This window comes from Lissotriton vulgaris, chromosome 3_1 (genome assembly GCF_964263255.1).
Source record: "Lissotriton vulgaris chromosome 3_1, aLisVul1.2, whole genome shotgun sequence".
NCBI lineage: Eukaryota > Metazoa > Chordata > Amphibia > Caudata > Salamandridae > Lissotriton > Lissotriton vulgaris.
The window spans coordinates 1345299273-1345316815 of record NC_141689.1 but is presented as its reverse complement, the minus strand read 5'-3'; the positions used below and the strand labels follow the sequence as shown (position 1 = coordinate 1345316815).

At 46.2% G+C, this 17543-nt stretch overlaps 1 protein-coding gene across 1 annotated transcript in view; it reads left to right on the top strand.

The window, feature by feature from the left end:
- The window catches only part of KCMF1 (potassium channel modulatory factor 1), a 397476-nt gene that overhangs the window by 192754 nt on the left and 187179 nt on the right, over nt 1-17543 (top strand). Inside the window, exon 4 of the mRNA XM_086961817.1 lies at nt 9377-9478. Within this exon, the coding sequence (XP_086817943.1) occupies nt 9377-9478 (102 nt within the window). The remainder of the gene's footprint in view (nt 1-9376; nt 9479-17543) is intronic.

The window sequence follows — 17543 nt, the reverse complement described above, 5'->3', positions numbered from 1 at the left end:
CACACCTATTGTAATAGTTTAAAAACCTCTGTTTCAGCATCTCGGGGGTAGAACATTCTGATGTCGAGGGTCACAGTGACAAACTGACTGGTGAACTTAAAACATTGGTAACACAGACCGAGCCTGTGCTCTCTCTGGTTAGATGAAGGAGAGGTATGAAGGATTTTTGTTCAGTTCTAACAGATGAATGTACTTTAGTCTTTGATTAGCCCTCATTAAAATGTTAGCTGTATTATATTTTCTCCAGTATTAGGGGTGTCTTTCATAGATTCACATGCTTGAATATTCCCCGTCGTCGAAGTGGGAGTCCCACGGTAAATAAAATAGCAATAATGCTAATATATATACATATGTAATATCATAATAAATAATAAAACAGATAAAATATATACTGAAAAACCTCAACAAAGGTTCCTACATAGGAATGCATTAGAGAGAAAAAACTCATTTGCAACATATCAGTGTCATTATGTTAGTTCAAACTGCAGCCAATCAGGCTCAAGCACCCTCTAGAAACTTCTCCTCAGAAGCTCAAGCCCTCAGATTTTCTACCGCATGTCGTGTGAAGGGAGTCTCCCTGAGCTCTGCTCAGTTTTTCTTCATATCTACTCTTCTACTCAGTGTTTTCTCAAAATGTCAAGTAAGAAGTCTTTATTTAGACCTTGCTCTTCCTGTGGGAAACTGCGTTTGTTTGAGAAGGACCCCCACCAAAAGTGTATTTACTGCTTGTATCCAGAACACAAGGTGGCTGACTGTAAGTTCTGTAGAACTTTCCCTCCTAAAACCCTCAGAGACAGGGAGGGTCGTCTCCTTTTATGGCTGAAGCGCCTTCAAGATAAGGACGCAGTTTTATCAGACGCAGAAAGTTTCCAGTCAGGCCCTTCTTCTGTGGCTTCCAAGCGTGGCAGTGTTCAGGAGTTGCCATCTCCTTTTCTAAAGAAGAAAAAGCTGGCTTTGACTGTAGCTACAGTACCACCTACTGCTACTATGACTGCTGTGTCTACGCCCACGAGACCTGGCTCTCAGGCGTCTTTTCCAGCCTCTATAAGTGTGGTTACACTTATGACAGCGCGGTCGTCGACGGGCTCGTCGACGACCATTCCATCGACGAGATTGGCTACTGTGGCTTCGTCGACGACTACTGTCACAACGGCGTCGTCTGCGAAATTCTCGTCGACGGCTTTCACGTCTACGAAAGCCTCTACCTCTTCAGTCTCGTCGACGGTCCCTATTATATCGTCGACGAAGAAGCCAACGGCGACAAAGAAATCATCGTCGACGGTCCCGTCAACGTCTAATCTCCCGTCGACGTCTAAGCTCCCGTCGACGTCTAAGCTCCCGTCGACGGCTAAGCTCCCGTCGACGGCTAAGCTCCCGTCGACGTCGAAGACACCGTCAACGTCTAAGACACCGTCGACTTTGAAGACACCGTCGACGACCCAGTCGACGTCGAGAACACAGTCGGCGTCGAGGACCACGTCGACGGCGAAGTTTTCATTCAAGGATTCGACGACGATCCCGTCGACAAAAACAACGTCGACGGTAGTATCAAAGCCTCCTGTGTCGACGAATACATCCAAGACCTCGTCGTCGACGCAAGGGTCTACGTCAACATCTGTGTTGACGACAGCTTCAAGTTCTCTGTCCTTCGCCAATATGCCCTTAGTGCCATTGGACACTTCAGTCCCTGCAACGGAGTCTTCTATCAGCATTGTGGAGGATTCTACTCTCCAACTGCAAACACCCACTCTACAGCCACCTTCTCCGTTGTTCGTATCGGACCATGAGAAGGAATCCGTTCCAGATGAAACTGTTTATGGTGATGCTCAGAGTCCATCGGATTTAATAATCAAATGTCAGGACACTAGTTCTGAAGAAGATGAGGATGAGACTGTAGACCAGCATGAGGAACAATGCGTGCAGGTTCCTATGGCGGCTATTCCAGTGTCGCTATTTTCCAACCTTCAACATATGTTGGAGGATTATAATAGAAGATTTCCGCCTACCCCCCAGGGTACTCCGGGACATGTTACCTCTGACGCAGCAATGTCTTTTCAGCCTCAGCAAACACCTCCTAGGCAATCTGCTCCTTCAGAAAATCCGCGTGCAACTCTCCCTGCTAATTCACAGCAAGATGTGGATGATGAATCAGAGCCGGAAAGAGAGGAAGGTGAGGTTAATCAGGATACAGATGATGAACAAGATCCATATATGGCGGAATTCGATGACTATCGAGTTCAGACACCATCGCCACAACAGGGCGCTTCCAGTGATTCACCTCCGGTTGACATCGCTAGCTTCCATAAATTGATGGATAAAGCGGCGGACCGCTTCAAGTTACCTAGGGTGCAGCGAGACGAAGACTGTTTCCTTTATGATTTTAAGGACCAGCCTTATAAGCAAGTCCATACCATACCAATCATAGAATTTGTTTGGAAAGAGGGGCTAAAGATCATGCAGGCTCCTAACTCCTTGCCTGCTCAAATACCTCGATTAGAGAAGAAATATAAGGCCCCAATGGGCTCGCCTGCATGTTTACTCTCGCATCCTAAGCCAGACTCCGTAGTGACTCAGGCAGCGCAACGTCGTGCGCGCAACCCAGCAGCACCTATCACTTCCCCTCCCGATAGAGAGGGTCGACGTTTAGATGCAATTGGAAAGAAGTTTTCGTCCATGGCGTCTACTTCAGCCCGAGCCGCAAATGCTCTAGCCATTTTAGGTCGTTTCGACCGTCAAATGTGGTCAGACATTTCCGTGCTGCTTGCGCAACTTCCAGAAACATCCAAAGCGGAAGCGCTCCAGATCCTTCAGGATGGGCAAAGAGCTTCGGAAGAAATGATTGACTGTGCTGTGGACGTGGCAAGTACTGCCTTCCGTATTCTTGCCAGTGCTGCGGCGCTCCGACGCCAGGGATGGTTGAAATCCACGTCGTTCAGGCAAGAGGTCCAGTCAAAAATACTTGACATGCCATATGATGGTGAATCTTTGTTTGGTTCTCACATTGATGAATCATTGGAGACCATAAAGAAAGATACCGACACAGCAAAGTAGCTTGGGTCCTTACAGTTCAAAAAGCAGCCTTTTCGTGGAGCGCGTGGACGGGGCACCTCGTCCAATTATTCACGAGGAGGACAATCGCAGTACCGCCAGTACAATCAGGGAAACCAACGTTACTCAAATCAGCAATCTTCTCGTCAACAACACTCCAAGTCCTATAGAGTAAAGTCTAATTATAGAGGTTCCAACAACAACAACAAACGTCAATGACTTTCGAGTTCAGCAGAATGTTGGAGGGCGAATCTCGCAGTTTTACTCCCAGTGGTCTCAAATAACATCAGACCAATGGGTTTTGGACATTGTGCGCAAGGGTCACGCCTTGGAGTTCACAGAGATTCCTCCTCATTCTCCGCCTTCGGGTCCGCCACCTCTCCATCTAGAAGAACTACAACATCAAGTTCTACTTTTGTTAACAAAGGGTGCAGTCGAAGTGGTTCCTGTATCTCAGCGAGGGGAAGGTTTCTATTCAAGGTTTTTCCTCATTCTGAAGAAGACGGGGGAGTGGCGTCCTTTTATGGACTTGAGAGCTCTCAATCTATTCCTAAAGCAACAATCTTTCCGCATGTTGACGTTGTCGGAAGTCTTGCGACTTCTCTGCAGCGGAAATTTTTTGACGACAATAGACCTGCAAGACGCCTATTTCCATGTGCCAATTATCCATCGACCTCGGCAATACTTGAGGTTCTAGGTGGGTCACGTTCACTATCCGTTCAAAGTCCTACCTTTTGGCCTCCGATCAGCTCCTCGTGTTTTCACGAAGGTTCTGGCTCCGGTCATGGCTCATCTGCGTCTTCAGGGAGTCCAGATATTTCCTTACCTGGACGATTGTCTTCTAAAATCCCAATCCTCGCTCCAGTTGGCTCACGACACACGTTTGTGCCAAACCCTGTTCATGTCTCTAGGGTTGACCATCAATGTGGAAAAGTCACACTTCACACCTCTACGGAACAGGAATTTCCTCGGAGCTATCCTAGACACGGACGTGTCAAAAGCGTTCGTCTCCATCGAACGGCGACAGAAGATAGTTCGTCTGGTCTCAACCATCGGGTCAAAAAAGTCAGTTTCAGTGCGGATGTTAAAATCATTTCTGGGGATGGCATCATCTTTTATCGCACTGATCCCAAATTGCAGGTTACGTACCCTTCCTGTACAGGAGGAATTGGACCTGCAATGGCGACAAGTGTCAGGGTCGTTCAACGACCAGGTGACAGTCACACCCCGCATGAAGACCAGTCTGCTCTGGTGGGAACAACGAACCGATCTGGACAAAGGGGTTTCTTTCCTTGCCCAGCCTCCGGATATGACATTGACCACGGATGCGTCCATGGAAGGATGGGGTGCCCATCTCCTGGACCTTTCCATCAAGGGAAAATGGACGGCGATTCAGCGAACCTGGCATATCAACCGACTGGAGTTGCTGGCAATCTTCCTGGCGCTCAAAGCATTCTTGCCCGTGGTGCAAGGGGAATCGGTGCTGGTTCAAACAGACAACACCACCAGCATGCACTACATGAACAAACAGGGCGGCACGAAATCTCAGCCTCTGTCTCGTCTGGCTCAAAGAATTTGGGAATGGGCACTTCGTCACAACATTTCTTTGACGGCAGTCCATCTGCCGGGGGCATCCAACATACTGGCAGATTCCCTGAGCAGGTCTGCGTCATCCACTCACGAATGGGAGTTGCACCAACCAACTCTAGACCTGGTGTTCCGTCGATGGGGTCATCCCAAGATAGACCTCTTTGCAACCCCAGTGAATCGGAAGTGCCAGACTTCGCAAGTTGGCATCCTCATCCAGAATCCAGCGGCAATGCCCTACTCATGGATTGGAGCAGACTGTTTGCTTATGCGTTTCCACCGATCCCATTGGTGCCAAGAACGTTGTGGAAGATGCGCAGGCAACCCTGCCGCTTGATTCTAATCGCCCCACGTTGGCCCAGGCAGGCTTGGTTTTCGGAACTCCTTCTAATGTCACAATGCAAGCCCATTCATCTACATCCACGTTCGGACCTCCTGACGATGGACGGCGGGCAAATTTGCCATCCAGACCCGTCGACGCTTCAATTGTCGGCATGGAACCTGAATACGTTGAATTTGCCTCCTTAACTATGCCCCAAGAATGTAGACATTCTAGCGTCTGCTAGAGCTCCATCAACCATCAAAACATATAAGTTAGTGGAAGCGTTTCTGTCATTGGTGCGCTGCATCTAACATTCATCCAATTGATTCCACTCCGGAGCAACTTTTACCGTTCTTTCTGAGCCTCGCTCAGTCTGGTCTCTCACATGCCACATTGAGAGTCTTTCTGGCAGCCATTTCCCGCTATCGCCATGATGGCTCTACGTCTCTCTGTTCATCCAGAATCATCCGACAGTTCTTTAAAGGTCTTTTCAGGAAGTTTCCTCCATTAAGGCGCCCTCCTCCGGCATGGCACCTCAACGTGGTATTATCGCAACTTATGAAGCCTCCATTTGAGCCGATTCACCGAGCACAAATCAAGTTTCTTACCTGGAAGGTTGCTTTACTTTTGGCTTTAACATCGTCTCGTCGTGTAAGTGACCTACACGCTTTTACCATCAAGCCTCCGTATTTACAGTTCAAGCCCGATGGAGTGTCACTTCGTACCAACCCTTCTTTTCTACCAAAAGTACCTACTGACTTCCATTTGAACGAACCTGTCTTCTTAAAGAATTTTTTCCCGGATCCTAAATCTCCAGCAGAACAACGACTACATTCTTTAGACATAAAACGTTGTCTAAAATTCTACATTTCCAGAACAGCCCCTTTCCGTAAATCCGATCAGCTATTTATAGCATATGGACTGCTGCGAAAAGGGCATTCAGTGACTAAACAAACAGTTGCACGATGGCTCTCTTCAGCCATATCCTTTTGTCATCAGCAGGCTGGCAGGCCTTTACCGAGTCCAGTAAAGGCACATTCAACAAGAGCGATGGCATCGTCCACCGCGTTGTTTGCGGGGGTGCCTCTACACCAGATTTGTCGAGCAGCGGCATGGTCCAGCAGGCACACCTTTACCAGACATTATTGTTTGGAAGCTGTCAACGAAGCGGATACCGCAGTTGGGCAAGCAGTGCTTCGTCATCTTTTCAAATAAGGTGAGCCTCTGTTCCCTCCTCCATTTCTTGAGATTGCCTTTGCTTTTAAGCTATATGTTGTTCTTTTCAAGTGTTAAGAATTATTGCAATCTCAGTTCTAGGAGGTTACTGCTATCTATTCTATTCAAGCATGTGAATCTATGAAAGACACCCCTAATACTGGAGAAGAACAATTGTTACTTACCTGTAAACAGGTGGTTCTCCAGTATTGGTGTCTTTCATAGATTCACATGCGACCCTCCCTCCTCCCCTCAGAGGCTCTTGTTCTCCTCATACGCTCTTATTACTTGTGCTACGAAAATCTGAGGGCTTGAGCTTCTGAGGAGAAGGTTCTAGAGGGTGCTTGAGCCTGATTGGCTGCAGTTTGGACTAACATAATGACACTGATATGTTGCAAATGAGTTTTTTCTCTCTAATGCATTCCTATGTAGGAACCTTTGTTGAGGTTTTTTAGTATATATTTTATCTGTTTTATTATTTATTATGATATTACATATGTATATATATTAGCATTATTGCTATTTTATTTACTGTGGGACTCCCACTTCGACGACGGGGAATATTCAAGCATGTGAATCTATGAAACGCACCAATACTGGAGAACCACCTGTTTACAGGTAAGTAACAATTGTTCAATCTTCTCATTACTAATCCTCGTTTTTGCATTACTTATTATTATAATCACCGGTCATTTCATATTTTCTAGATTATTATAATATAAAGAATTGGATGACCCTATCAGAAAAACCATGCAAGATTATCTGTCATTCCTGAAGTAGACTCGATGTTGACTAAGCTGCTCTGACTTAGTCATTGGAGTTTGAGAGACCATTGCCTTTTCCCTTCACTTGACGGCCCATAGGCTAGTTTCACCAGTTTTAAAGGGTCAAAGGCAAAGGGCATTTGTCTCTCTTCAGGGTCACCCACTGCGACATCACCTGATAGGGTCCTGAAGGGTACAAAACGGAGAATCCAGAAAATCGTGCTAAAGACTAACAGGACTGCTCATATGCTTAAATTTCCTCCTTTGGGTATGAAAGAGATCCTTTCCTTCTCCATCGTTCCATTAAGCCTAACATTTGCACAGAAAGACACAATTAATTGTAAGTACATGCACCTAACCATGGCTAACTGAAATATAGCGGAAAATGTATGTCAGCTTATTGGTTTCCACCTTACCAGAGGAGCTCTGTCAGTTAGGAGTATGATACCAGTTTGATAGTAGAAGCAAATTGCCATCACGTCATGGAAATGTGTTGTTCCTGGGTTATATTGCCGTGCTGTTTGTGGCAATATCTGTACTTTCCAAACAATCCGTCTGCATAATATGCTTCATAGTAGCCGCCATGAGTAAGGCAATAGTTTTCTTAGGTTATTTTCTCTTTTAAAAGACTGAAAAATCGAAAAGCAATGAAATTGTGTATTTTTAAACCCACTTAAATTATCTATTTTTTGTAATGCTTTTTTGAATTTGTTAAGAGGAAAAGCACAGATGTTGCCTCTACATATGCATTTTTGTTATGTATGAAATACTTGTCTTTCTGCTGGAGAAGTGTTCATGGATCCCACATGTCGAGAAGAAGGGACCCTGATAGTGAGCTAATATTGCAGGTTAGCACCTTTTAATTCTGCCCTGATGCACCCTCCACCCTACGTCCTGTTGATACTCTTTAGGCATCCCTCCTCATCTAACCTAATCTCATCAATATGTACTCCACAACCTCTCTGGCTTCCTTTACTTTGGTGGACTCATTTTTCCGATGCCTCTGATATTCTTTAGTCCAGGTGAGACAACCCATTAGGTTTCATAACCTATGTCTTCTACGTGTACATAATCCATTCATTCAGCTTCGGAGATTCACTGTTCCAATTCCATCACTTTTGTTGTCATCTCCTGTAAGCCTTGTCTCCATAGTAGGTCTTCAGTACTTCCCAAATTTTGTTATTCATATCTAGTGTTTTGTATATCCTCCCTTGTTAGTCTTCAACCTTTATTCTCCAGTGTATGTATTTGAGCATAGTCATCATGGAGCTACCACTTTCAGACTGTGTATTTATCTAATTTTGACTGTTCACTTGACTTCTCCCCGTTTCGCCCCATAGTGATACTAAAATATGTTGGTATAGAGATGTTATCTTCGTATGCTTTTATAACCTATACTTGAAGTTGAGATCCTGAGTATTTGCACAGATGTTTCCCACTCTATACATGATTTCTTTTTAGCACCCTTTTGCCTTGTCTTTGCTCAAATGCTGTGCTTGGAGTTTTATGTATGTATAGACCAGCCTACCGCTGAACTTTAACAGTGAATTTTTATATCCCAGTTTTGAATGTCAATCATGTCCCCTCTGACCCCCCAGCACCTTTTCCCCAGCCTGTTCACTGTCTCCTGCTGTGTACATTTGTACACCTTTCAGTGTGCAACCTCACTCCTCCCAATGAGGATAGCGCCATGGACATAATGGACCACTTTTTAACACCTTCCATGTTCATGACTAGCTCAGCTAGTCATGCAGTACACTGCTCGTGTGCTCATGACGAGCTGAGCTCGTCATGAACAATGGGATTCAAGGGAGTGCAGCATCCAAGATGAATCACCGTAGCATTGAAGGTGATATGTACAGAGTCCAAGGTGATAAACAAAACTGGTTTGACCTCACCATGATTCTGGTGGGTAAACTGGCATTCTTTTTACCGGACTCTCTTGACTACTTCACCTTTTAAAGTACAACATTACTGTCAGCCTATGTGAAGCTCTCTTATGCAAGATAGTTTGCTCTTTGTGTGTGGCAGATATCCAGAGGGTGCACTATGGAACATAGCTGGTATAAGACCATCAATGAGAATTTGTTGGAGAACAGGAAAGAAAGATGCATATAGACCCACAAAAATGGTTCAGAAGCTATGTTGTTTCTGCAAACAAATGTTTTCAAATAAGCGGAGAGCATTTTGCATTCAAGTTCTTCACATTTTGCATCCTTGACAACAGGCCTCTGAATTGATATTCTGCACTTCAATAATTTACTTTAACTTTAAATAACAAGGAACTGTTTTACACCTTACACAGCACAGCTCTGTGAGAAAATGTTGCTTTTGGAGTGTAGTCAAGATCAGTTGACGTGGAATAAACAGTGATTGTAACATTGGTCTTTTAAGACTGTAAAATGATGTGTTGTAAGTATTGTGATTTTTGTCATTTCAGATATGTCCTATATGTGCAGCATTGCCCGGAGGAGATCCAAATCATGTCACAGATGACTTTGCAGCTCATCTTACACTTGAACATAGAGCTCCTAGAGATTTAATATCCTTTAACATGAACATTTTAAATTGTATTAATTAATTTTGGAAGATCTTATTTAGTAGATGTCTATTATTTTCACTCCTAGAATCATTGTTCATGAAATTATAATTATGCATTCGGGGTTATATCTGTACCTGAAGGTAATTAGGAAAAAGAATACAGCCATGCCTGATAACTCAAGCTCTCAATCGCTGACGATTTAAACATCTTTGAAAATCACTCTTACACCTACTAAAAATTGAATACTATTAGTAGAGATGCTCTGTTAATAACCATGATTGTAGTTTTGTTACTGAATTCCAGCGAGAGACTATCCTTTTTCTCCAATAATCGGTAAATGCTTTATAAATTTGGCATAACTTCGCATTATGTTAATCGTGGTCTTCTTTGAAAAATATTATGGATATAGTTACATCTGAGTATTATTACTATTGAGATTCTCGTATGATGTTGTCAGATTTGCATTGTCTCATGCTTGCAGCCATTTTCTGATTAAAAATTTGCCATACTTTGGTCCCAGCAGTACTTTGTGGAGAAGGTTAACAGAAAAAGCAAGAAAAGGATAAATAGGAACCAATATTTATTTGGCACTCCGACATAGCACTTGTATTTTAAGTTTCCTTGGATAGAGAAGCACAAGACTTTCAGCCACTGTCATCCAGCAGAAGGATGCATATAATGCTTCATATTCTGACCTATACCATTTAAGGCTAGGAGACAGTCTGGGCCATTAGTGTGGGACACCATAACCTAAATAAAAGGATGCCCACAGTATGCATAGAATGGCTCTCATGCTGAGCCTGATCAAATCTGGGTTTCAACAATAAATCAAGAATGTAGATTTTGAGTGGTTGCCTCCTTTTTGGTAGTGTGGCAACAGTTGTACCAAGTATGACTGGTTTATTTCTAGGCTGTCCCCTATTGCACCTTGCAGGGGACAAAGTACTTTATGAAGGAGGATATGCTGGAGCACTACAGGAATAGATGCTTCTTGTTGATACCGCAACACATTTTCGTACAAAGAAACCTTTGAACACTTCTGAAATTATAGATCCTTCTATCACCAGGGCACTTGAGAAATTGGTGTCTCATCCAGACTGGATCCTTGTAGAATTAACTCCCCTCAAGAGGGTCGGCTATCTCAGACAATAATAATGATGATGATGATGAACCCTATGGTGGGAAACACCGCATCATGCTTGAAAGGGAAGTTGAATGGAAAGAATATGATGCAAATTGCTCGAAAGCAGAAATTACAGTTCCTGACTGCTCTCACCCCCTCCACAATAATCAGGCATTTAATGCACTGACATAGGTTTGCAAAAAAGTTCCACTTCCCCCCAAGAGGCTAAAGGCATAGGTTTGATTTCCTAACTGGCACATTTAGAACACCCGCAGCTGCTTAGTAACAGTTGCCCATATATCACCAATTGTGAAATAATCCAGGAAAATAGTTTTTCTAGACTTCTTTTCACCACAGTTAACACCAAAAACAAGATGAAATGTAAGCCAGTACCCTAAGACTTAGTTGCACTGGAAACTGTGCTTAAACATAAGCTGAGGGAGAGCAGTTAAAACCAAAGCAGCCTACCCTAGGTTTATAGATTTGCCTAAGACCGCTGTTTGCTGTCTCTGGGAAGATCTTAAATTTTTTAGCAGTGGGCTTACAGGCTGCCTGTTGCTTACCTTTGATTGCTGTAGGCCTCCTTCCTATTTTTTGGTTTGTCGCTTCCCTGGAGCATGGCATGGACACATTACTTGTATCCCTCTTATGCTAAATATTTAGAAACTACTTTTTTCTTTGTTTTTAAGTATGAAAGTGTTTGCTTATCAGCTATCTCCCTTGTATACCTCTCCCCACTTTGTGTTACATCCTGCTTCCCCTCCGTATTGCTTCCTGCCCCCTCCCTCTGTGTTGCCTCCTGCAATGTTGAGGAAAAGCGCTATGATGGGGCCACTACTGCCCACATCACAGCACTTTTTTCACACAGCTGTTGTCTTCTCCCCCATGTCCTTCCACCCACATTGTTGCCACCTACCCCGCCCTAACAGCAGTATGGTTTGCAAACTTCCAAAAGACAGATTTAGGCGGTAATCCTAGCGGTCTAGAGATTGGTTGCAGTTGATATCATATTTTTAATAATGCCTTTCTTTATTGGATTATCCTACAGGACTAGAATCTCAAAAAGTGACATTGAGAACTTTTGATTGAACTGTTTAGTGATTCTTTGAGTTCTAACTCTTGCAGTTGGAGTTTAAGGAGCCCCAGATTGCATACATTATTTGGTGACGGGGCATTTCTGGAACCAAAAATTAAACAAACCTTACTATAGATGCCTACTTTACAGCATAGGGAACCCACGTAGGCGAGCCACAACCAAGTCTCCTGGAGCAGTGTTATAGCCTATTAGGAGAATATCTCCTCGAAGGACTCCACATCCTACATCTTTCATAAACCATGTATGTTCCAGGAGAATAATGCTAGATCGTGCAAGGAATTTAATTTCTAATCTACTATATTATCCATAAAGTTCACTTGGTATCCTTAAAACTATAATGCAGACTTTCCAGATACTGTTTTAGTTAGCTATGGCAATGATACATACTGTAAATGATATAGTCTTAGCAGCTGGGCGAGCTTGGTTCCCTTTTCTTTTATTTTTTTCTTACCCACATTTCTTTCTAAGCTGACTGATCTAACAACTAACCCGTCAAGCGTAGTAAGTGTTAGATGCAGGGCGAGGATTTGGCTTACCTTCAGCCAGAGCTGACACTTTTATCATTACCATACTTGCTTCCCTTTTTAGGTCTCGCCTAGCAGCGCGCTTGTGCTGCTCTAGGAGCGGACCTCTTCAAATCCCTCCAGACATTAAGAAAGCTTTCTGAAAGCTTGTGTTTCTGGTTTTCAAATTCTATTGGCCTTTGCATGTGGCTTTGAAAAAATGGAAGCACGCAATTAGCCAAAGGCGGGTGCATGTACCACCTCTTCTTAAAATATGCACTCCCATGGCGTTTTGCTGTCTGGAGCGAGCAGCGGTGCGCAGGGTGCAATCTGTTGTGGATCATGTAACTTTTCCTGGGACATGTTACTTTCGCGAAGGCATCTGCATTCCTTATAGGGCACACGGGCCCCTGCACGGGGCTTAATTTTTCTTACTCATCTTTGTGATTCACTCCCGCTCCCCACCCTCCCAGGCCTTTCTCCATATGGCTGTACACCCCTTCCCCATTTTCTTTCTCATTATTTCCCCAACCTCTCCTTTGTAATATTTTACTACCTTCCTTTGGCGTGAGCGGGTTAAAGGTTGTGCAGGGCAGTCGTGTAAATGTTCATTATTGGTAGCGCCTAACAACGGTGTTTACCTAATTTCTAAGCACTTCTAAATTTGGCAGATAATCAAACTTAGGCTCGGTGTTAAAGACCTGCATCCAGGGTCCTACAGTGCAGTGACTTGGGTAAGTCGAGGTTAGAGCTCGCGACTCCCTGTTTCGCAGCTGGGAAAATATTAGCGTCCAGTGTTTTTTTATTGCTGTTCCAACGTCCCCTGCAGAGCTGGGGGTAGGCGCTCACCCTTTTGCCCGCCGCATTTCTCTGCTCAGCTCAGGGGGTACTTGCTGCAAGATAGCTCGACGGGTTCATGCAATTACTGCTGCTTCCAAGATCTGTGCAGACCTTCCACGCCGCAGGTTAATTCACTCCCCTAGGATCAGTAAACGCTAAACGGAGCTCTACAGGGTAATTGTATCCTTCTTTATCTACGGCTACGGGCAGGGATTTAAGTGAGCCGGGTCCTGCCACTGCTCATCACCGACAGCTCTAAAGAGCAGGTGCTGAGACTGGTCCCTTTGGGGCTCTCCATCAAACATTTTATTTGCTTTTGATGTAACTTTTTTTTTTTGCGGTTCTATATTGCGCGAACTTTAAGCACTTTGCAAAAGCTCCAACAAGGACATATACATTTATTTTTTGGTAGGCACGGGGAGCAAAAGCCATTTGTCCAGAATCACAGGATGTTTAGCCGACCGAGACTCGAACATCCTTACCCAGCTCCAGAGGCGGCAGCACAGGCCCTTACGCCACAACCTCTCACACACAAACTGAAGCATTTTCAATATTATATAAAATGAAGCCAGAGATGTGTTTGCACATTGTATATGTATTTTATGCAACTACTAACCATTGGCAAAGCCAATAGTCCTGACTTGTAGGTGTAAGGTTACTTGTTTTATTATATATCTGGAGGCAATGACAGAAGCAGCAGAAATAACAGTTGTGCGGCACACTGTGCTAAGAACACATTTTTAGCTTAATGTCTTTAGCCAGGCATTTAATTACATCGGCCACGCCCCTTTGTGACCTCCAGTTTTTTCATCCCACGTAAAGCCCTGGCTACAGAAATACTGTGGTAAAATGTAGCCCCCAAGTGCGCACTGTTTGACGCCTCAGTGCGATCACCGCGCTCAATGAGGAGCCCACCCTTGCTCCTTTAAGCCCGCTGAGACGCCCATTCCATCCTCTCAATGTGACGAAGTTGCGTGGTATTGAGGGGAATCCAGCCTAGGCGTGGTCAGGCAATGACGCAATAAGCAAAATAAAACAATAAACGACTCAAGATAAAATTGTGGTTTGGATGCGCCACAAACCGCTTCAAATATGTGGAATCACAAGAGAAGGCAATGAAAGGCAAAGGGCGGGAGTGGAGGGGGGGGTACAAGGGAACCTTATTTTAATCGTGGCTGGAGTGAGGATGAAACAATCTCCCTTCGTCCTTATGTGGCACAGAAACACAAGCATTTACAATGCAACGGTTTCGCCTTTGGAAAAGTTAGAGCTATTGGCATTGTAAATGACAACATTTATATTTATGTGTTTGTTTTGAAAACAGACAAATAAATGGCATTGTCATTTACATTGCCATTAGCTTAATCTCTCGCAAATGTGAGACCTATTGTACCCTACGGACGAGCTCAGCAGACAGCAATTACTACCACACACACACACCCAGAGCCACACAAACACACACACCCAGAGCCACACAAACACACACACCCAGAGCCACACAAACACACACACCCAGAGCCACACAAACACACACACCCAGAGCCACACACACACACACCCAGAGCCACACACACACACACACCCAGAGCCACACACACACACACACAGAGCCACACACACACACACCCAGAGCCACACACACACCTAGAGCCACACACACACACCTAGAGCCACACACACACACCTAGAGCCACACACACAAACCCAGAGCCACACACACACCCAGAGCCACACACACAGCCACACACCCAGAGCCACACACACACCCAGAGCCAGCCACACACACACCCAGAGCCACACACACACACACCCAGAGCCACACACACACACCCAGAGCCACACACACCCAGAGCCACACACACCCAGAGCCAGCCACACACACACCCAGAGCCACACACACACCCAGAGCCACACACATACCCAGAGCCACACACATACCCAGAGCCACACACACACCCAGAGCCACACACACACACAGAGCCACACACACACACCCAGAGCCACACACACCCAGAGCCACACACACCCAGAGCCACACACACACAGAGCCACACACACACACAGAGCCACACACACACACAGAGCCACACACACACAGAGCCACGCACACACACACACACACCCAGAGCCACACACACACCCAGAGCCACACACACACACCCAGAGCCACACACACACACACCCAGAGCCACACACACACACACACACACACCCAGAGCCACACACACACACACACACACAGCCACACACACACACACACACAGCCACACACACACACACACACAGCCACACACACACACACACACACACACAGAGCCACACACACACACAGAGCCACACACACACAGAGCCACGCACACACACACACACACCCAGAGCCACACACACACCCAGAGCCACACACACACACCCAGACGCCCATTCCATCCTCTCAATGTGACGAAGTTGCGTGGTATTGAGGGGAATCCAGCCTAGGCGTGGTCAGGCAATGACGCAATAAGCAAAATAAAACAATAAACGACTCAAGATAAAATTGTGGTTTGGATGCGCCACAAACCGCTTCAAATATGTGGAATCACAAGAGAAGGCAATGAAAGGCAAAGGGCGGGAGTGGAGGGGGGGGTACAAGGGAACCTTATTTTAATCGTGGCTGGAGTGAGGATGAAACAATCTCCCTTCGTCCTTATGTGGCACAGAAACACAAGCATTTACAATGCAACGGTTTCGCCTTTGGAAAAGTTAGAGCTATTGGCATTGTAAATGACAACATTTATATTTATGTGTTTGTTTTGAAAACAGACAAATAAATGGCATTGTCATTTACATTGCCATTAGCTTAATCTCTCGCAAATGTGAGACCTATTGTACCCTACGGACGAGCTCAGCAGACAGCAATTACTACCACACACACACACCCAGAGCCACACAAACACACACACCCAGAGCCACACAAACACACACACCCAGAGCCACACAAACACACACACCCAGAGCCACACAAACACACACACCCAGAGCCACACACACACACACCCAGAGCCACACACACACACACACCCAGAGCCACACACACACACACACCCAGAGCCACACACACACACACCCAGAGCCACACACACACACCTAGAGCCACACACACACACCTAGAGCCACACACACACACCTAGAGCCACACACACAAACCCAGAGCCACACACACACCCAGAGCCACACACACAGCCACACACCCAGAGCCACACACACACCCAGAGCCAGCCACACACACACCCAGAGCCACACACACACACACCCAGAGCCACACACACACACCCAGAGCCACACACACCCAGAGCCACACACACCCAGAGCCAGCCACACACACACACCCAGAGCGACACACATACCCAGAGCCACACACACACCCAGAGCCACACACACACACAGAGCCACACACACACACCCAGAGCCACACACACACAGAGCCACACACACACACAGAGCCACACACACACACAGAGCCACACACACACACAGAGCCACGCACACACACACACCCAGAGCCACACACACACCCAGAGCCACACACACACCCAGAGCCACACACACACACACCCAGAGCCACACACACACACACACACCCAGAGCCACACACACACACCCAGAGCCACACACACACACACACACACAGCCACACACACACACAGCCACACACACACACACACACAGAGCCACACACACACACAGAGCCACACACACACACAGAGCCACACACACACAGAGCCACGCACACACACACACACACCCAGAGCCACACACACACCCAGAGCCACACACACACACCCAGAGCCACACACACACCCAGAGCCACACACACACACACACACACACACACACACACACCCAGAGCCACACACACACACACACCCAGAGCCACACACACACACACACCCAGAGCCACACACACACCCAGAGCCACACACACAGCCACACACACACCAGAGCCACACACACACACACACCCCCCCCCCCCCCCCCCACACACACACACACACACCCAGAGGCACACACACACAAAGAGCCACACACACACACACACACCCAGAGCCACACACGCACACACCCAGAGCCCCCCCCCACACACACACCCAGAGCCACACACACCCAGAGCCACACACACCCAGAGCCACACACACCCAGAGCCACACACACCCAGAGCCACACACACCCAGAGCCACACACACCCAGAGCCACACACACCCAGAGCCACACACACCCAGAGCCACACACACCCAGAGCCACACACACCCAGAGCCACACACACCCAGAGCAACACACACCCAGAGCCACACACACTCACACACACACACACAGATCCACACACACTCAGATCCACACACACACCCAGATCCACACACACACCCAGATCCACACACAAACACACACACCCAGATCCACACACAAACACACACACCCAGATCCACACACAAACACACACACCCAGATCCACACACAAACACACACACC